The 21,786-nt window shown below is 41.7% G+C and overlaps 3 protein-coding genes across 4 annotated transcripts in view; 2 read left to right on the plus strand and 1 right to left on the minus strand.

Moving 5' to 3' along the window:
* LOC114555639 (transmembrane protein 132D) overlaps positions 1-2,058 on the plus strand; it is a 32,904-nt gene extending 30,846 nt beyond the window's left edge. The window contains exon 9 of the mRNA XM_028578181.1: positions 199-2,058. Coding sequence (XP_028433982.1) covers positions 199-1,515 — 1,317 coding nt within the window. The 3' untranslated portion in view covers positions 1,516-2,058. The remainder of the gene's footprint in view (positions 1-198) is intronic.
* glt1d1 (glycosyltransferase 1 domain containing 1) lies at positions 1,833-21,283 on the minus strand. 2 transcript variants are annotated; one of them, XM_028578183.1, is made up of 12 exons: positions 20,829-21,282; positions 20,111-20,262; positions 19,861-19,966; positions 17,962-18,013; positions 17,035-17,071; positions 15,424-15,480; positions 9,859-9,957; positions 8,819-8,868; positions 6,363-6,406; positions 5,759-5,879; positions 5,036-5,134; positions 1,833-2,844 (listed from the first exon to the last, which is right to left on the minus strand). In XM_028578183.1, the coding sequence occupies exons 1-12, from the start codon at positions 20,894-20,896 to the stop codon at positions 2,698-2,700; spliced, it is 1,032 nt and encodes a 343-aa protein (XP_028433984.1). In that variant the 5' UTR covers positions 20,897-21,282; the 3' UTR covers positions 1,833-2,697. The 2 variants fall into 2 exon arrangements, with proteins under 2 accessions (XP_028433984.1, XP_028433985.1); XM_028578184.1 differs by having other exon boundaries at positions 2,760-2,844; positions 5,759-5,874; positions 20,829-21,283.
* slc15a4 (solute carrier family 15 member 4) overlaps positions 21,145-21,786 on the plus strand; it is a 28,402-nt gene continuing 27,760 nt past the window's right edge. The window contains exon 1 of the mRNA XM_028578182.1: positions 21,145-21,651. The gene's annotated coding sequence lies outside the window, so the exon portion shown is untranslated. The remainder of the gene's footprint in view (positions 21,652-21,786) is intronic.

Below are 21,786 nucleotides of genomic sequence, written 5' to 3' on the forward strand. Positions count from 1 at the left end.
GCGCGCCAGGTGGATAAGCCAGTTTGTGTTTGGTCCCCGCAGATTTGTAATGGAAGCAGGATAGAAAAACGTACAGGTTTCCAGCCTGAGCTCCATGGCTTAATCAAAACGCCTGCAGATCGGGCTGGGTTTTACCAGTCTAATAAAATAGTAGATTAAAAGCATAATAACAATTTCTCCTATTTTCTGTTCTTCCAGGAAGCTTTGGTGAGTGCCTGGCTGCAGTACAGTGATGGCAACCAGACGCCTCTTGACATTTATGACCCTGCTTACTACAGAGTGACAGTGACTTCTCTTGATCTGGGGGTGGTGTCAGTGCAGGGCACTCCTCCCGCTGTGGTGGCAGAGGGTGAGGGCGAGGGAGTCCTGGTCAGAGTAGAGATGTCCATCTGCGAGTCCTGCCAGAAGTCGAAACGCAAAAGCACAGTGGCTGTGGGCAACAGCAGCCTCAAAGTCAAGTTTCAAGTGAAGAGTTGGCGCCCAGACGGCAATACCAACAACACCGACAGCAGCAAGGACAACGGCAGTGACTATGGGAACAAAGGGGCAGAGGTGGACAGGGAGAGGAAGCAGAGGAAGCCGTCTCAGGATCCTCCACCGCGCAGCTCAGCCTCAGATAGAGAGGAGAGTGCCAGGCAGAAGATCACAACGACGATCAAATCTACAGAGCGAACCTTCATCACCAGCGGCAGCCTCGGAGGAGTGGGGAAGAACAGCAATTCGGGGAACACCGGCAGCCCTACCAGCGTGGTGAATATCAGCATGATGAACAGCCCCAGTGACAGCAGCAGAGCATACGGCTCAGACAATATGATAGTAGAGGATATGAGCAGTGTTAGCTTTACCAGCACTGTGAAGGCCCCTGGCAACTTGGTGAACTATAACAACTTCCCCACCAAGGTGGTGGTACCTGGGCAGGAGACAGGAGAGGTAGAAACTGGTGGCGAAGAAATCTTGGGCAACAGGCCGCTCACAGACTTAGAGATTGGCATGTACGCTCTGTTGGGCGTCTTTTGCCTGGCCATCCTGGTTTTTCTGGTTAATTGTATCTCATATGTTGTTAAGTTCAGGCACAAGAAGCCTCCTTGTCATGGCCAGGAGCCCACAGGGCACAGGCATGACTGGGTATGGCTCGGCACAGACGCCGAGCTGGTGATGAGCGTGCCAGGCAGTCCTGTCCAGCAAGACTCCCAGACTACAACCACCGTCATAGACATTGGGCCCGATAAGACTGCCTCTCTGTCCAGAAGGCCCAGTTGTCTGGCCTCCGTTACAGACTCGCCCCTCAGCTGCATGGGCTCTCTCAGGAGCAAACCTATGCATACCGAGTCCCTCCACTCGCCTACCAGCAAGAGAAAGAGAGTCCAGTTCACCACCTTCTCCACTCTGGAGCGCCAGCATTCGCCACATCTCCCGCCCAGAGAGAACGGCTATGGCATCCACTGGGTTGGGAAGGAGGACAGTTGTGAGGAGGAACCCCAAGTGCCCATTACACAGCCTGGGGACCAGTTATAATAAAGACTGTGATCAGACCTCACATGTACAGTAGATGTGGCTTTGATCACCTCAATGCCTTTGTTAAGTCCAATAACTGTCTAGAAAATGTGATTTTGGAATTGCCCTCTTCATACATTTCATTACCTATGAATGCCTTTTACATGTGTACTGTATATTATTGTTAATATTGAAGTGTGGATGCGTGTTAGATGGTTGACCAGATGGACTCTTATTTACACAATGTTAAAAGCCAAACCCGATTGTTAATGCTGCATGTGGATAATATTTGCACTCACATGCTGGTATACACAGTACAAAGACACGCTGAAAAAGTATCCCACATAACAAAAACAATATATTGATTACCAGTTATAATACAGAGCTCTACAGAGCAACAGAGGTCCGATAGATCTGTTTCACCAAAAATGTTGTTTTGATTAAACATAATTCTAGCTGAAATGGGTGTTTTCTATTATGCAATATCCAAGATCCCTTTCTTTGTAAATTTAAGTTAATTTAATTTTCATTTGATTTTTTTCATTAAAACACTATGAACTTAAATATTGCCTCTTAACTTGATTTTCTATGTTAAGCACCTACCAGAGGAATATAATCTCTAGTAGCAGTATGCAGGTCAGTTATTGATGTTATCTACTGTATATTTTGTGTAATGCTCAATTTTACAGTTCAACATCAAAAACGTGGCAGAACTTTCATGGTTTCCTAACCAGCCCGTGGCTCCAGCGTGTTGCCAAAGTTAACCTTTGTAATGGCAAATTACAAGAACCATTTGTGCCCCTCTGCCCTTTAAACAAATTGAGTTCTTGCAGGGCCCTTGAATGTGTGCAACCCAACCGTTGCACTTTATAAAAAATGAATGTGGTAGCATACAGATTGGAAGGAAAGGAACAGTTTTTTGTTTTAGCATTCATTCATACATTAACCAGACAAACAGCCGTTTCTACTCTAGGTCTTTGGTTCAAAGTGCTCTGCAGCATAATTTCAATCTGGCAGTGCAGATAAAACATGGAATAGTTTGTACAGTATATGTGTAGCCTCATTTCTTAAAATACTGGGAATAAAGACATCTGTGATAGTTCTACCTATGCAAGGTAAATACAACGGTGTAATGCCCTGCTGTCTGGCCCGGCAGTTCCTGAAAAAGTATACAGAGTGCGGTTGAACGCTGTGACATTACGCTCAGAGCAGTGTGTCCACCAGCTGCTGGTAGATTTCTCTCTCCTGTTTCAGGCCGTGATGCTCTTCCACGTAGAGTTTTCCATTCCTCACCACTCTCTCTCTCAGCTCCTGATCTGACAACAGCCTCTGAGATTGATGCACAAATTCCTGGCAGGGATAAAAGCAAAACAGGTCTCACTCACTGCCAAATGCCACTTAAAGCTTGCCATTGAAGTTGCCTGAAGATATGTTTTTAAAGCATAAAAGATAATCCAAGGCAAAAAAAACAGACCTCAGATAAGAGCCTGTGCAGTGATTAGTAAATACTTCAAAAATGTCTGTACATTGCCAAAGGATAGAGATATTTGTGGCTCCAGATCAAAACACGGCTGTCCAAAAGACCTGTTCGTTCTATCCTAATAGCCACCTCTAATTTTATAACAAAAAGGGAAAAGCAAACTAAGTGACTGCTACAGTTAAACAATACTACCACACCAGCTGTCATGGGGACATGGGGAGGGGAAGATGAGGATAGAAATGAGACAATTAAGAAATGAGTAATGGTGTCATCGCTGAGCATTGAATGAGATATGATGCATCAACACAGCGTTCTGAATCCTAGCTGCTCGTCTGTTGGCCCAGCAGACTGAAAGAAGCCTCCAAATAAATGAAGTGAAAATGTCTTAAAGTGTTCCTGCAACATGGCAGCCAACGTTTGCTGAAGCCGAGAGCCAATGGGCACAAAGTTTTAGCCACTGCCAGTCAGCAGGCCAATTCACTTCATTCAAGTTATGTGATTATGTCTGCAGAGAATCTTGGTAGAAAACGGCTCTTGAGTATGGCCATATGAGAGCTATAAATGCTCAGCAACAGGATTAAAGCTCAATGTATGAGCAGCACGCTTATAATCACAAACACAATTATAGAGCCAGGCAGGAACTGCCATTTTTCTCTTTAAAGCATTCAAGTGCTTGTGTGTTTGTTTGTTTTTGACACATTTCTTGATACTTACACTCCTCATGTAATTACTTTGAAGGCTTAAAGAACCAGAAACACTGTCAATCAAAAAATATGAGGGGGTTTTAAAGCATGCAGAAAAAGTCTTGAGTGTGATCCACTGCAGGGAAAGTTTTTGGCTCAAAGACGAGCACTCGCTGCCCATCGGTCCTGGCTGAGGTCGTGGTTTATCCAGCCCAAGTCGCTGCCACCATCTGTGAGAGCTTCCTCCTGGCAGCTGAGCTGAGCACACGTGACCCCCCCTGGAGAGGACTTATCTCCGCCATTACAACAACATCACGCAAGAGCATGGTGTCTTGACAGCACCGCGCTCAAGCCCTCTGTCGACTTGCCTTAACCTATGATATTCTCCTTTTTCATTAAACCTCATTATATATCAGAGTGAAAAGCTCTCATGGGAGTTCCCCACTTTGCACTTCTCCTGATAGGTGTTGCATCACTACATGGTAATGTGGTATCTTTGCTCTGTCCCTTTGATACTAATCTTAGCACCTGGGAAAACATCAGCTCCGTTTGTTATATTTTATCTCCTTAGATTGGACTAATGATGAGAACGAAGTTTGACAGCATGATCTAAAGTTTTCCTTCTTAAAATTCTAAGATATTTTTTTCGATAAATCTATTCGAGGAAGGGGACATACACATCTTTAGTCATTCTGAGACAGCGCTTCAATACTACTTACAGTATGAGCAGTAAGGAATTGTTTTGGGTCAGTTGAGAATAAGATAAGCGTTTACTGTCCTAAAGGGAAATTGTCTTGGAAACATACAGCATCCGCTGTTAGGAAAATACAAATTAACAAAACATAGTGCATACATACAGCATACACACAGACTGCCACCAACCCATAAAATGCACACTGCCCGTTGTACGGCACAATATGTGCGGTAAGAGTAAAGCAGCCACATCAACATAGAATGTACATGTGTACAGTTAAAATAAAAAGCAGCGTTACAGGGGTTAGGCTCTGGCTAGCTAGCCATTTAGCTTTGACGGACAAGGGGAGCAAAAAGTCTGCACTGGGAAGAAGCTGCTATTCAGGGTGGAGGACATAGGTGGGGTCTGAAATTATCTTTTGGGCCCGATAATATGATCAAAGATGGCCTGGAGTGTGGGATGCTGCCTGAATCTCAAGATTTTCATGGCTCCTTGTATTAGCCGTGTAATCTGGGCTTTCAAGTATACACTGAGGTTGCCAAACTTGGCTGAGGTGACAGGAGTAGCTGTTGGCTACAGTGTATATGCAGCATATCCTCTGTGTAGTCCATCAACGAGGTCAGCGTTAAAGCTTAATGGGGCATAACGAATGTAGCAACCTGGTCAGTGTTTGCCACTTTATACCTGAGGAGACGAGTACAGCAGGCCAGTGAACTCATGCTGCACTAGGGCCGCGTTTCCTGGAATGTCCCTGGCCAACACGGGTACCCCGAGATCCATGGCCTGTTGGGGCAGAGAGATGAAACGCTTTAAAAGTCGCTGACATTCCCAATGTCACAGACAAAAGTTACTCTTTCACAGACTCATTCATTCTATCATTATCGTGATAAAAAAAACGCCGAAGCACCTTAGACGTTGTACAGCTCAGCCATTCTGCTCTTCAGTGCCTTAGTTCACTAACAGAATTAACAATCTGTATCAGCTAATACCTTCAGCAGATTGTTGAGTGAAACATGCTAACATACTAATCAGACTTTAAGCCTACTGTGGATTGTCTTAATCGACTGGGTTTAAAAGAGATTAAGTGGATTTGCAGGTCTTGCTCACTCAGGAATGGGAAGATTGGAGTCAAGCAATTAATTTGGGTAATTGTCCCTGAAGTGGTCAGATAACATTGTAGCTGAGCAAGAAACAGCGAGATAAGGACTCCTGTAAATATTCACAGTTTCAATGTTTCAAGGGCTTTCGATGGCAAATTTTAGTAAGAAAAAAAAGAAAAAGAAAAGTCATTGCCAAATATTATTCAGCACCATAATGCGTGAGCTATAAAAAGATACTTTTGTGTTTAGCAGCTGAATTGTTGAAGCCAGAACATGCTATTGTCCAGTTAGCCCTTGAGATGTTTACCTCCAAAATGGCGGCGGACATGCCCTCTGAGACGGAGCTGTTCACCACAGAGAAGCACCTTTTCATGGCAGCATGGAGTTCCTGTTGGCTCCTCTCCTGGGCCAAGAAGACCCCTGCTGTTCTGCAGAAGCAGTGTCAAAGCTCAGTTCTGCATGACTCAGGGCTAACGGAGGCGTGACTGATGCTAAAGAGCAGTGACAAGCTCAGGGCAGGAAACACAGCTGCACTGTGTGTGACATGCACGGACAGTCAAGGTAAAGTCCCAACCGGAGAAGGGCAGTTTCCTGCCACAAAGAGCTTGCTGTGGTAAAGGCCCTCGGCGAAAAACGGAAAGATCAGCCAAGACTTGAGAGTGGGAGGACAGATAAAGAGAGGATCCTGGCTCTCCCTTCAGATTTTTATATTCTGTTCACATTATGTCAAGATAAAAGTAAGCTAAATTTGCTTGGATATTTTCTCGTGCCACATGGGATAAATAGACGGATAAGTAGTCTTCAAATTTCACACAGCAGAAAAGTGTTGCCGATTAGACTGTCAGATCTCAAGTTGCCTTTTATAAGAAGTGTAACTGGTAAAGAAAAGAAAACAAGAGAATAAGGCTTACCTTTTAACAACAGCTTCCACTTCAACAGTAAATACAGGATCGATCTAAGACAGACAGAAACCATTACACAGAAAATTGAAACCTGCTCGTCTTCATCCAGCAATGACTTAATCTGAAGGAAGTACTGTAATAAACAATGACACAATTAATAATTTCTATCATGAGCAAATCATTCTCTGAAAAGCCTGTATTTTCAGAGATTGGGGTCAGGGTGGGGTGGGTGGCCAATCTGATTAATTGCAATGTGGGATTTGCGTGCATTAGCATGCCCACAGAAAAGTAAAAGCATAGCAATTTAGGTCAAAGATGCTGCCAAGCAAGCTGCTACTTTTTTATTTTTTCCCTCTCTTTCATGTTATAGCTCATGGAATTTCTAAATGGAATCTGCTTTAAAGCATGTGTGCATTAAAAATCAAAGAATCTGAACTGAGAACCTTTTTTTGTATCCTGGTGTAATCTGGGATTTAGCAGTCATTGTGAAACCAGCAGGGGATAGATCACGAATCACGATAAAGGCTGTATTAACAAACACAAATGATTTAAGCACTGCACTGATTCTGTACTGCTCTACGCGGAATTAAAAGGAAGTGGCCAGTGACAAGGGAGAGACAGACGCTGTGTCAGTGTTTACATTCTCCCAAGTGAATCAGTCATACATTCCATTCTGTGATGACGCCATTGCTGCCGCCCCAATATTTAACCTCACATTTTTAGAATAATCTTTACATTTCCTTTAATCCAATAACAATACAGAGTACGCTGCACGTTGTGGTGCTTGATAAAGCCCAGTTACAGAGGAGTGGGATGTGTCATCGCTAACAGCCTGACCTGAATATTCCTCTTAATGACAGATGCTGTGCAGCCACAATGCTTATTACTTGAATGAAGTGTAGCTGTGGGTTTATAGTATGTCATGACAGTCTCAGCAAAGCATGTCTCATTCTAACATCCATCTGTATTTTTAGAATTTACGGTCACTTCATTAAATCTGTTCAATACTGTTTATGTTCTACCAAAAAGCGGAATCCTATAATTAGCAAGGAGGGAATCTGGCAGTCATACATATACATGTTTATGATAACAATAATATAGGGCTTTTGATTTCTCAGACAAACAAACAGACAAACGCACTGTGTGTCGGGGGTGTCGAGATGAATCACACGTGTGCGCTTCCACTGAACCATTTCATCAAACAACAACAAAGCGGAGCGGAGCAAGAAGCGGCAGGCAGACAGTGTATAAGCCACGGGCCATGTCTAATTGAGTTGTTTTTGAGCAAATCTAAAGCAGAACATACCTTTTGCCTGACAACACTGCTTGAAAGAAAGAACAGACACTAAAATACTGTACATTGGTGTCATCATATCAAAGCAAGTCAGGGGGAGAGAAGATGAAGACAAACATATAGAGAAATCAATGATTGAGAGATTGGAAATGAAATGGGGGGTGGTGGGGGGGGGTAGGGGGGTGGGGGGGAACAGTTGTAAAGCACTGATGCTGCTGCTGTTGGCCAGGATATTACTTGACTCTAACATAAAGGTGCAATCAGAACAAAAACGTTTAAAGCTCCGATTTCACTATCTGGCTGACTGGTTGATTTATGAATATTGTAAATCATGGCAGGCTGTAAGATTTCAATTGCTTTTCTTCCCCCCAATTATTTGACGTGCCTTGACATGTAAATGGACCGTATTTATATGGCGCTTTTCTAGTCCTAATGACGACTCAAAGCGCTTATACAGAGTACAGGAACCATTCACCATTCACACACACATTTTCATACACTGGTGGCCGAGGCTGCCGTACAAGGTGCCACCTGCTCATCAGATTCACATGCATTCACACACCGATGGCACAGCATCGGCAGAAATTCGGGGTTCAGTGTCTTGTCCAAGGACACTTTGACATGAGACTGCGGGGCCGGGAATCGAACCACCAACCACCTTTCAATTGGTAGGCGACCGCTCCACCACCTGAGCCACAGCCACCCCCACAACATGAAGCAACACCTCTTCTGTATGTGTGCAGTTAATGTCTTAAGGAATCATACACAGGACAGAAACGTGAAACATGCTACAAATTGCTTTGGCTGTAATTTATGTCCAGATATATGCCCCTCCTTGAGTATTAAAGTGAGGCAGCTCTTTACAGGTCTCTATAAAAGGCAAGTGCTCATCTGGAGTAGGCATTGGATCAGTACTGTATATCAAGCAGTCAGCCAGTGAGACACAAAAGGAAACAGGACCAGTACAGCATGTCTGCTGCTGCTGACCCTGTCATTGTCATTTCCTCCCAGCGCTGCCCGTTAATTCCAGCTAAACAGCTAAAGCCAGTATCTCTGCTACATCCAATTAGGGACCCGCTTGACTTCCCAGCCAAGGTTTCTGCGTAATGTCAACAGCACAGAGAGTCTCGGTACAGAGGGAGACAAATGGCATGGTATAATGAGCACCTACCTTCGGCCCGATAATGACCAACACGTTCAGCGGATTCTCACAATGCCACTCTGAAAGACGCAAACATAAAAGTGTTCATGCAAACATAAACAGCAGCAGCAGTAAAGATGTGTTCTGCAATTCTTACAGCTATACTTGCTAGTGACCATAATGTATGTTTTTAGCATGTGTGGATAGCACAATTTAATGCCAAGAAAATGCCATGTGAAAATCCTCACATCTAGTTCTCCCATCTGGCTGAAACATCAATATACAATTTGACGCCCTCTAGTGCTGTCTTATTACCATAACTGTGTGCTATCAAAGTCACACACAATAAAAGAGGATTTCAAAAAGAACAACACTGATGTTGCTAATCAGTGGGTATTCTGAATATATGAGATCCTTTTAAGATATATACGATAGTCATCATAAAAAGAAACAGCATAAAGGCAAGGCAGAAAGATATTAGTCTCTCGTTGCACTTTCACATGAATTTTTTAATTAGCTGAAACTTCATTCCTAATTGATGACGACGTTGCCATTGCCTCTACCACAGGCTACTACAGAAATGCAGTCAGAGAGGTTTGTAATTTCAGGGATTCAACCGCCATTAAGGTCAAAAACATGACACCAAGAAAAAACATCCCAGTTGTAAATTTTTGCTCCCCAACTTGCACATTAAGTTTATCTATATCTATTGAAACAGTTGTACATTTTATTTTCAAATTGTATATATTTTAAATATTGCTTGTGTAGTATTCAATTATTATTATTTCATGTATATTGTTTCCTATTATTTAATGTATACTCTGTATGTGTGCTGTGTGTCTGATATTTTGCTGCTGCAACACCGTTATTTCCCATTTTTTGGGATCAATAAAAATCTAAAAATCTAAAAATCTATCCATCTATCTATCTATCTATCTATCTATCTATCTTTTAGCTGAGCTACTTTCTATAGTACTGTCCCATGTAAATATAAAAAAATAAAGGTTTTTAATTACCCGTACACACATTATATTAAATAGATGGTAAACAGAATGAATTGCACGGTATACCTGAAAAAACCTCGACCAGATAGAGGGGATCCTTGACTCTTCTGAGGCCACAGACCAACAGGAAGACATGCAGCTCATCCACGTGCTCCCTGCTTACACCTGGGGAGAAGCCAGACACACAGAAAGATGGCATCACAATATCAAAACCCTGCATAATGATCATCCCGAGTACATCGGCACATAATGAAAGCAATACATCACCCAAGGTCACGAGGAAAATAAGACAGCAGTGACTAATGTGCTCGCACAATTCTCTGATCAGAGTTGTAACGCTCAGCGGGGAAATAGAATGCTGAAAACGTTGGAAGGTTGCAGCCTAATCAGTGTGTAATACGGCATCCTAACTACACAGCCACAGTTCGGGGGACAGTTTGCTTACTGAACAGCCCTCGTTTAAATTAGCTAACCCAACATCACGCTAACAACATCAAACGTTTTTTTCCAGAAAGAACCTTGCTCTAATTGAGAGGCAGTGCCGCTAAATCGTCTCTTTTCCCCTCGATCATCCAACTTTCAGGATCAATCCAGAGAATGGTCAGGAACTGGCAGGCATACAACTGGGCTCACTGCCAACAACTACTCTTCTGGCCCTGACCGTCCAAAAGCAACAGATAAAAGTCCTGACCCGCACAACACAGGCCTGCACCCTCCAGATGGAAACACACGCGCACACACACACACACACACACACACACACACACACACACACACACACACACACACACACACACACACACACACACACACACACACACACACACACACACACACACACACACACACACACACACCTGTACATCTCTCACTTCTCACTAATTAGCAGAAGCTGAACTTTCAAAAGATAATTATAAAGAATCTGTAGTGAAGGTGGACTGGATGTACCTTCACAATTATGATTATGGTAATAATGACAATGATAACATGCTGATCAGAAAAAAAAATAAACCACAAGTGTTTGTGGTATGGAGACCGCAGCGCACACTCACTCAACCCGCAAAAATATAATCAAAGATCTTTTATTAACACTGACGAGAGCAGCGCGTCCATCAGACTCATGTTCATGCTGGGCTTTTTCGCTAACATGCTGATGTTTAATGTTTACCATGTTCACCATCTTAGTTTGGTGTTAGTATGCTATGATTTGCAAAATTTGCACCCAACCCTACAGCTGATGGGAATATCATTAGCTTTGCAGGCATTTGGTCATTAACCAACGTTAAGTAAAGTATAGACCAAATTAAATGTTGACCTGATGAAAGCACTACATTAAAAGTTAAAAGGTCCCATGACGTGGTGCTCTTTGGATTCTTTTATATAGCCCTTAGTGGTCCCCTAATACTGTATCTGAAGTCTATTTCCCGAAATTCAGCCTAGGTGCAGAATTACATCCAAGGTGGAGGGTGGGGGTGTAGCCTTGACCAACTGCCACTTTGCTCGTTTGAAAGCCATGATGTCTCTCTCTCATGGGTGGGCCAAATTCTCTGGGCGGGCAAAGCAGAGAAAGGGGAGGTAACCTTGCTCCTTATGACCTCGGCCTCGGCCCATCTGAGCTTTCATTTTCTCAAAGGCAGAGCAGGATACCCAGGGCTCGGTTTACACCTATCACCATTTCTAGCCACTGGGGGACCATAGGCAGGCTGGGGGAATGCATATTAATGTTAAAAAAAACCTCATAAAGTGACATTTTCATGCCATGGGACCTTTAAGGGATCACCAAGGTAATTAGGACACTGGATGAGTGAAACTTTGACTTGCTGGTGCACTAGAGGAAAAGTCAGGGGATGACCAATATCAGTAGGTTTGATCATCTGGGGAACAGTCAATCCATCCAACAGTTGGGTGGATTGCCACGTGGTATATAAACCTCATCAGTTTTAAAGCGGTTATGCCCAGAGATGGCAGTCTTGGTTTTATGTAAGCTTAAAGCGAGGTTGGTGTAAAGGCAACACTTTAAGGTCGAGGTCTGCTGGCTAGGAGAGCATTTATTTTTACCAAAACAAGCAGATGTAGAAGGATATTTTAGGTTAGAAAGGGTCAGGAGATACATTTTGAATCCCTAACCTTTTTATGCGCGACAATGATCCAAAAGGATAAATTATGAATGTTGACATGGTGTCGTTGAGTCGACCCAACATTTAAGTGAAGTACAAAATAAGCCCATAATAAAATGTATTTTTGAAAGTGTCTATGAGAAAACCGATAACTGTTTAAAAAAAAATCAAACAAAAGCACGTGCTTAGAGCACAGTGACAGTGGCGTGAAATCCCCTGCTGCCAGATAAGTCCAGATCAGGAGGCTGAGGCAGCTCTTTTAATGTTATTAAAGAGCATCTTCAAATGACAGCGTGGAGTCTGGGCATTGAACCTGATCCTTGGAACCGATTGTCAAAAAAGCTTTTCATCTGCGGGGTGTATTGAACTTCCTCGCGTTGAGTCACAAGATGAGAAAGCGCGTCAGCTGAGGGAAACAAACATCTCGCTACCTCAGAACAAGGTGCAGGGAGATGGAAGGATAGCTGGAATCATAACAGCATGAGCAAAGAAAAAATAAAAGAGACGCAATTCATCTTTCCTCAGGGAAGAAAAACAAAATTGTACAAATCATTTGTTGTGCCAGCAGCACTCTTTGCAGTTCATTGCAAAACACATTTTTGTTCATTTGCCTTTGATTTCAGAAGGGCATTCTGAACACTACTGCTTTAATCAGTATGTGTGTGTGTGTGTGTGTGTGTGTGTGTGTGTGTGTGTGTGTGTGTGTGTGAGAATATGGGAGCACATATCTATTTGAACAGCTCCTATTAATCTGTTGAGTGGCACAGGGTGATACAGAGACAATGCCATTGAGAAGAAAAAAAAAGAACTTAACTGAGAAAATGACATACACTAACAAAGCTACACAGGCAAGATATATCTTGCTATTAAAGAGGTTTGATAATAAACCCTTTGACTGTATATGTGAGGTTTTTAAAGCAGCTAACAAGTTACAAAGATATAATAGTTTGTGCTCAGATTGCAGGTGCTTGTAACAAACTTTGCTAGTTTCCTTCCCTTCACACCGGGACTGCACTTACATATAGCAGCAGAGGTTAGAGCAGCATTTTGGTCAGCCAAGACGATTTTACATAAATAAATTGAACACTTCCTTTAGTAGGAAGTGTTACATTTATTTTCAAACTACTGCAGTTGGTCAATTTAATAAAAAAAAATTGATTATTAGTATTAGTTATTTGTGTCTGTTATAACGGACAAAAATAACCAATTACTGATCACAACAACAGCTGACTATTGAGCCTGCTGTGACTGAACACTTCGGGATGAGCCAAGTTTTTAGAAAATACGAGTTTAAAGTATCTTTAGCCGGAAAAAGAAATGTATTTTAAATGTCCATACATTCAACCATTTGTTTGTTCATCCAAGGACCACAAGGCCATTTTTAAGTATGGCACGTCCCCTATGGCACAAACACTGTTTCCTGATCATATCCCCACACTATGAGATGATACTAGGCATAACACTCAACATCTACACTTCCCTCATCCTTCGATTTGTTAATTAAATTGAATCAATCACCGAGAGCTTCCTGTTTTATTTACTAAATAATCAGGCTATGCCTTGAGGATCAAGTAGCTGGACAAGGTACCAACAGACCCCCTGCTTGTTTTCTTCTCATCCTTCAGTGATTCAACGCATCGCTGCTCACAGAAGAGGCCACAATCAACATACACCGAGTGGCTTTAACGGACTGACAGCTTCTGGATCCCAGTGCTGAAGTCTGTGCCTTTGGAGGGTACGTGACACCCAAAGGATAACACAGACACACAAACGGTATAGTCATGCATCTTCAGTCAGCTTTTATATTCACCGGCAGAGGTCTTTTTACAGTGTGCCACTGCAACACTGGGCCACAAAGTATATATTTATTCCAAACACTCAAACCTCCACACCTTTATTAAGCTAGCCTATATACAGTATTCTCTCTTTCCTTTTAATAATGATTCAATTATGCCACACCAGAATACAGATTGCTGCAGGAGTCACTTCGGTCAGACTGCGTTGTGATGTTTGAGGAGAACCAAAACATGATGTAACTTATTATTAAAGGAGAGAAAGCAGGTCAAGGTTCAAAACAAGGCCATGGAACATCTGAGAACTAAGCAACAAAGCTTAAAAGGTTTTCAGCTTTATCACAACGCTATGACAAAAGCACATTTAACAATTAAGGATACACCGCGGGATCCGTTATATTATTTGAATGTAGCTCTCTGCCTTGGGGCTCGTCCTCATTACATATAAAAACACAAGTCAAAATCCAGAATGTGCATTGTCTTGTCACTGTGCAAGAACTGTGGTGATAAACCTGTGGCGAGGAAAACACACACCTTGCTGGTATTGAACGCATCTGACCCACATCCACGAAAAAATGACTCAAATTAACAACAGCACATACACAGAAACTGGACCAATGTTTAGAGCTTTCAAAGCAGATTACAGTGCTTTCATCGCGTCACTGAGGAAGAGCACAATGGCAGTGACTCCTATTTCAAGTATAACAAATGGAGAAGTGGTGCAATTAGTATTACTTGCACCGGTTGTGAAGCGTGGTGACAAATGGCTCTGGGCCTGAGAGCTATTAATCAATTGTTCTTCTCTGTACTCAACGGTGCTCTCTATGAGCACTAATGTACCTGGGATGGACTTCATCTTGCAGTGTCCGATTTAAAGTCCGGGCTGTTTGTGGAAAAGGATGCTTGGAGTAACGGTGCATATTTACGGAGCTTTGCAAAGTTGGAAGACTGGAGGACAGAAGGGAATTCTGACTGCTACAAACTCTGGCCTGCCTCCCTCACCACCACATTGGTGCATCTAACGAAGTAAATTTATGCTCTCTGATGGTACATTTCAGGTTGTGGGTGTATCCCAGTGGTGGCTCCATTGCAGTGCACTACACAGTCTATGACTCATAGTGGAGGAAACGTGAGAAGGATGCAGTCTAGAATGTATGTACAATATTGCAAACAGCTTCAAATATGTGGCACGCCCGTGTATATGTCTATTTTACAAGGGAGCTTAAATTTCAGTGTGCAGGTACCTCTCCATTTTATTGCATCTACCACTGTATCCAGCACGTCACACTAATGATGTGCACAGCCACAAAACACAACTACCGCGGTTATAGTTTGAGACACAGACTTAATGATTAGGTGAGACACACCACTGTCAGATAGGATTATATTGCTTAGACCCGACCGACTCAGTGCCTAAACAAAATGTCACTTGTCAATAACAAGTTGTTGTTAAAGAGCACAAAATATCAAGCTAAAATACAGTATATCCAAAGTATGACAAATACTTTCAAAATGTATGATTATGCCCTGCTATCAAAGTGTCAGTGCACCAACCAAAAAAAACCTGTTTGAGTTATTTCAAAACTGTTTTATTTGCTTACTCTGGACGACCTGCGGACCTCCCTTTAGAACAGCTTTCATTGGGTAATATTTTCTACAACAAACCAAGTCTTACATTAGACAGTAGCTGGAATAACAACCAACTGAAGCAGTGACAGTACCTGAGCTCCTCAAGAATTCAGTCCAGCAGAATTTCTCACTCACGTCTGTTTGGATACCTTTAAAATAACACAGACAAAAAAAAGGTACAATCAAATCATATCAATGGAAACCCCCCCAAAAAAGAAAAAAATAGCAATGTGTTTTTTAGTTAAATAGATAAATGAGTTCAGAATAGTTTTTCTGATCTTCAACTTTATGTGACACACTAAAGAATTGGAAACATCACATCCATGTTCTTCATGACCTTTATTCGTATTGGACACAGTATAAAATTAATTATTTTACTCCAACCTGTATGTAAAATAACCAATATAGATTTAAGGTATTTCAAAAACATTATCGTAAGCACTGCAATGGCAGTGTTTCCTTTAGGATTTTTTTTAGCAGTGGAGGCAGGTCCGAACTAGCCTCGTGAGACCGTCCTGATCTCGCGAGCTCCAGTTTTCCACTCGCAGATCAGTCTGGCATCTTGAGGCAGAGAAAATTTGGAGCCGTTAGCCAAACGACCGGGCCAATCAGCGTTGGTTTTGAGGTGGGTTAGGTGGTGATAGACAGATGGTTTATCCAATCAGCTAACCAGTATTATCAGACAGCGGTAGCCCTAATTCTGTTAGCCGCTCGCTAATGCTTTTTTTCTCTTGGATCCTTCTTTTGGAATATGGTCCGGGAACCTGAAATGGTGTCTTTTATTCCTAAATTCTCGTTACACAAACGGCAAATCTCCTTTACCGACATGTTGCTTGCATGCTGAGCTAACGAGCTATGCTTTGCCTGCAGCAGCAGGGGCGGGCTTGTAGTTGTATTTTCATAGGCTTCGTGGATCTGATTGGTTGATTTGGCCCGTCTATCACCAACATAGGTGATAAACAGATGGTTCATCCAATCAGCTAACCAGTATTTCTGCCCCTTCCCAAAAGTTCTCCAACGGAAAGTTCCCAGATGGATATGCCGAGCAAATGCGAAGCAATCCATCTGGCGGAGTCAGGCTAGGTCCGAACACTCCCCCCAACACAAACGAATATATTTATTCACCTCTATTAACACACACAATGAGGCATATTTTCAGAACTGTATTTTTTGAGTTAGTATATAGGCCAACTTTGATCTTGACATATAAGCTAAGCATTAATTACATTATCTTAATGCAGTGTAACTACTTCAGCATGTAAATAATGCACCTAAAATACAAATGTTCACTGACATGCACTCTAACTCTAGCAGCACTATTTCTGATACCGTCGGGGGCAGAAATGTTGCCGTGGGGGGCCGCCACAGTCAAATCAACATAGAGGAAACACTGGATAGTGAGAACGCAACTAAAAAAGATAAGCTGTCATTGGTCAGGGCTCAGCCATGCAGCTGGCCCAGGGCTCTCCTCTAATCTATGAAGGGGCACTATTTGCCTAACAAGGCTACTGCTGGGAAACAACATGGAAGGGTGATTTGGGCTGTCCTAAATGGCACGGTGGCCAATGGCAAGAGAAAATACAACTCTGCAATGCAGACAGCACGATAATGGAGGTAAAAAAATGTCATAGCTGTTTAATACAATCAATGGCGAGTCAGGGATGCACAGCATCAGGCGAGGAGATTCATCCTGCAGAGCTTACCTTGGGGCTGGACATAGATTTTACTGCTCTGGGACAGCTTCAGGGAAACAAAACAAAACATAGGAACATGGTGGTTAAAACATGTACCAAAACATAATTACATAAGTGTTTTAAATCCATCAGTAATTATTGGTTGGGTTTGTTTGTACAAATTACATTTGATTATTACTAACTGTGCTTCATTCTCCTTATGTTAAGACAACAGAAACAGACAATTAATGCTTGCTGTGCTCCAAACAGATTTAAATTAAAATCCAAACTTGAAAAAAAGAGTCAGGAAAGCAATAGCTAAGATAATGGGGGTGCTACTAAATAAATCAGATGGGATGGAAAGGAAATTGACTGGATGTTATCACACAAGATTCATCCCCTATGTGTGTTTTCTGTCACAATAAAAAGCGTGGTGATGCCTCTCAGTGCCTGTCCTGTCTGCCTGCTGTCAGCACTAAATGGCAGAGATAAAGCATGCCACTCGCCTCAATCTGCAGGCTGCGGCTGGAATCTAATCTGAAAATAAAACACGATAATATTGTTTTAATGCCAAACTATTACGGGGGGCAGGGCAGGATATTGTGTTTGTGTAGTTAAAGCCTTTCTGCTGTATTTATTGAAGCTGTCAGGCTACTGCTGTCTGTTAATGTGTAATACAGGGGTCAATATTTTGTTCATTCTAAAAAAAATTAAATAAAATCAAAAAAACTCACTTTGACAGTCTGAGTTAAATTTATGTGGGGGGTGAAGCATAGCAGGAAATCATAACCTTACTAATGAAACACCAATTAGGCACTTACTAACTGTACAGACATTTTCTAGTAAAACTGCTAACAACAATATGCCACATGATACACAGACTTGCATCAAGCATCAGTGCTTATTAGATACAAACTACTGCAGTTGGTCTATTAAAATACAAGAGTATAATCATACCAAAAATAACTCTGCCTCTTCTTTAAGTTTGTCAGTAAATGCAACCGCAAACCTGATGAAAACAATAACACTTCATTATCACCCCTGTGAAAGCCATTTCAGTAAAACAAGAATTTCCATTGCTGACAGTCAGTTGTAGCTTATTGCAAGCAATGACAATTTTGACAACACTAGAGATTGAAGCGGTGGTAACAACAGTAAAGTCTCCAGGCTAAGGCTGAATATGTGAGAGGAGAAATAGGCCTAGTGCTTGGGGTTTGAAGGCAAAGGATTTAAGGAAAAATACAGCAAGAATAAAAAGAGAAAAACAAAGGGAATGTAGAACAAAGAACAGTGGGGAGATATTAATTTGCGCGTGTGAGAGCGTGCATTATTAAATGTGCCAGCGGGCACAGAGTGGTGACAGAATTTCATGATCAAGGTTTGTGTGAGAAGACACAAGCAGCGGGAGGTTTGTGGAATCACATTTTTTGAAGCCATGAGACCTGAATCTCCCCAGTTCTCCCATACGGCAATTATCCCCTTAGATTTACTGGATGGATGCCCTACACTCTATTTTCATCATAACAGAGACATCTGGGTCTGATGTTAGTGCCCAGGACAAGATATTGATAAGCCTGTGTGCACATTTACTTTTAATGTTAAACTAGAGGAGAAGAGAACACACAGCCTGCACAGCTGGAGTTGGCCTGCATGTGTTCAGCCTCATTCTTTCATGCCATTACTTCCAGGCACTAGAGGATCTTGTGGTGATCCAGTCCTTTTTTTTACCCCCACCCCAAATAACTGATACCCCAGACTATAGCATAGGATTAAAATGCTTTGTAACAATTCAAGTAATAGTGAAATTTGTCTCCAATATGTTGAGCTGCCATGTCATTGTGATAGTAATATCTGCAACAGGATCAATGTCATCCCTACATTTAAATAGGCCACATATGCAGTGATTTATGGCAATAGATAGGCCTATTTGCTCCCACTGGTTACAAATATGACAACTGTTTTGTGCTTGTAAAGGTATACACAATTTGTAATTATATCCAAGAGTAAACATCACATGATTAATACAATTAGAGGATTAATACAATTAGAGGTGGTTTTGATTTTACATGGACAATTTTAGTTGAGAGGTGTAAATGGTCGCATTTACTTCCTGTTTGCACTTCAGGATCGTGACATTTACATCAAACCTCTACAAAAGGAAGTAAACAAAACACATTGTGATACATTACTGGCATATTGAGTACTACTAATCTATATTCTATAAATGAACATCAGTATAAAATACAAGATGTAAACATGCCGGAGTTAGCAAGAATGCTAATTTACATCCGTAGTCCCTAGGAAGGTAACAAAAACAGAACATCAGTAACAATATATAGATACAAGTATACTATACACAAGTAGAAAAGGACAAAATACATTATGCAACATGTCAAGTTAAAAGTGATCACATTTCTGATTTGCCTTAAGACATTGTTTGGGATGTGTGTATCACACTCACTACTGATAAATTGTTCAAACAGACTAAAATGATAACAACTCTCATGGAATGTTGTTAGTTGCACCTGTGCTTTTCCAGCTATGATATGTTAAAGAGTGTGAATCATAAGGTAAGTCTAAAATGGTTACTAGTTACTAGCAACTAGTAATTATATATTACTAAACAGATGGGACAAAAAAAACATATTCTTCATCATACATATTATAATGCAAATTGTGTCTGCAGTTCTCCACAGACAGAACACCACACATATTTCCACAAATCTTTTCAAACACATTTTAGAAAAGGTGTATACTGTCTGTGTGATATGTTGGATTAAGGAGTCTAACTAAATGTCTTAATTTGGAGCTTTTTGGAATTAAATGGGCTAAAATAGTAGTTTACATCAACATCACCTGGCTTTCAGTAGCACCTGCTCCATAACCAAACGCTTCTGCTCAACTTTCACATCTTCATTTATATCTGTTCCGCCAAAGATAACGCCAAAGGGTACGTGGATGTCTGGTGTAAAGGTTAGACATAAAAAAGAAAGGTGCTGACATTTGTGGGAGAGGAAGCAGTGTATACTTGTAGGTCTAATATTATGTTAACAGAAATGACTTAATGAGATAAGTAAATAGATTACATAACAGCAAGGATGTTTACCTAAGAGAAGTCTGCCTGCCCTGAACAGATGAATGGCCAGTGCACCCTCAAATGGAGGATTTTGAGATATCAGGTTTGCCACGTCAGCAGGAGACTGGAAGTCTGCTGCATCTCTGAGCTCACAAGTGTGTCCTGCTGATTCAATGTGAGACCTAAAATAAAAGGAGCACATGCTTGTGGATGGCTGGTAGGAAGGCAGGATGGTTAAGAAAAATTACAAACATGAAAATGAACTTTATTGTTAGTTATGTGCTTTTGTCTAACGTTACATCGCTTTCTACCCTGAGCCGTATCTCCTTGAATCACGTTAGCAGACTAAAGCCACTGTGCAGTAAGGTAGGCAGTTGAATCAAGTGACAGCGGATTTACTAAAGCCATTGTGCTATAGCCCTGCGATAGTGTACTGTTGATGTGTAACTGTGCTAATGTCTTGCTGCTTCCTGTAGCTCTGCACGGCTTATTGAGAAAGCTTATCTGTTGCTCTAGCTGTCTGTATGGTGTCTTGTTGACTTCTGTCTGTATTGTTATTAACCTGTACTAATGTCTTGCTGTTTCCTGTTGCTCTGGTCTAAAAGCATCTGGCCAGTTGAAAATTAGCCGGTTGGCTAACACTGGCACATTTACAGTGTGTTGTCCTTTATAAAATAAAGAATAAAAATAAAATACTAACTAGCAACAGCTGTTGTAGCTAGCTTCACTTAGCAACAACAACAATTACCTTATTCTCTCAGCTGTGGTGTAGTTTCCTGTTTTGGGGCTGAGGCAAGCTAGAAAGAGTAATTTCATATCTCCACTAAAGACTGGTCTGACAAGCGAACTAGCTAGCTACCTAACATGTAAACATTAGCTAGTAAAAACCAGGTGGAATAAAGCAGCAATCAGCGCTTCTATGTGCTGTTTCAGTAGGCTATCACATTTCCTAAACCCATGCCAACACATGTATAGCAGAGCTATACGCGAGTGCCACAGCATAAGGCTGCATTTCTGGTTGGCAGACCCACGCCTGAAATGTTTACAAGTCCGTCCCCTATATGATCCCCTGGAAACACATGACGGCAGCACATACTGTGTGGGGCTGTTGACCCATTCCAGTATTTATTTATTTTTTCTCGAAACCGTCATTTAAAAACGAACCAGAGCTTACTCCTGTCTTCTCACAAGTTTTTCAAAGTCAGAATCAATGAAAAAATGAAGGAAAAAAAATAAAAAACGCACCACCACTTCCTCCCTCGATGGTGCGACGTCTGCGTAACCGGATCAAGTTACAAATCACATGGATCAGCTACTCCTGCTTAACTTTACCGGGCACAACGGCTATTTTCACTTAGAGATCTTCTCCAGAGCAGCGCAGCTATGTTTGTTGACTGTGAGCATATGTGTCACGCGATAGTAGCAACTGATACTGCTTTTTGTTGACTTCCAGTTCTCCTTTGACAAATAATTGATTTAAGACGAGACAAAGTTAACACTTGTGCCGTAAATATTATCTAGGTTTATGGAGATACTTGAAGACCACTGGGACGTGTTTCAATAATTAAAAGGTAACGTAAAACCAAACTATTGCCAAGCCATTGTTATGCTAAAGCTAGCTTACTTACAAAGTGTCTGTATTGTCGTATATGACGAGGAAGGGGGCTCTTGGACATCAGATGTAAGTTCTGTAAGCTAACGTTAGC

This window comes from Perca flavescens, chromosome 5 (assembly GCF_004354835.1).
Source record: "Perca flavescens isolate YP-PL-M2 chromosome 5, PFLA_1.0, whole genome shotgun sequence".
Taxonomy (NCBI): Eukaryota; Metazoa; Chordata; class Actinopteri; order Perciformes; family Percidae; genus Perca; species Perca flavescens.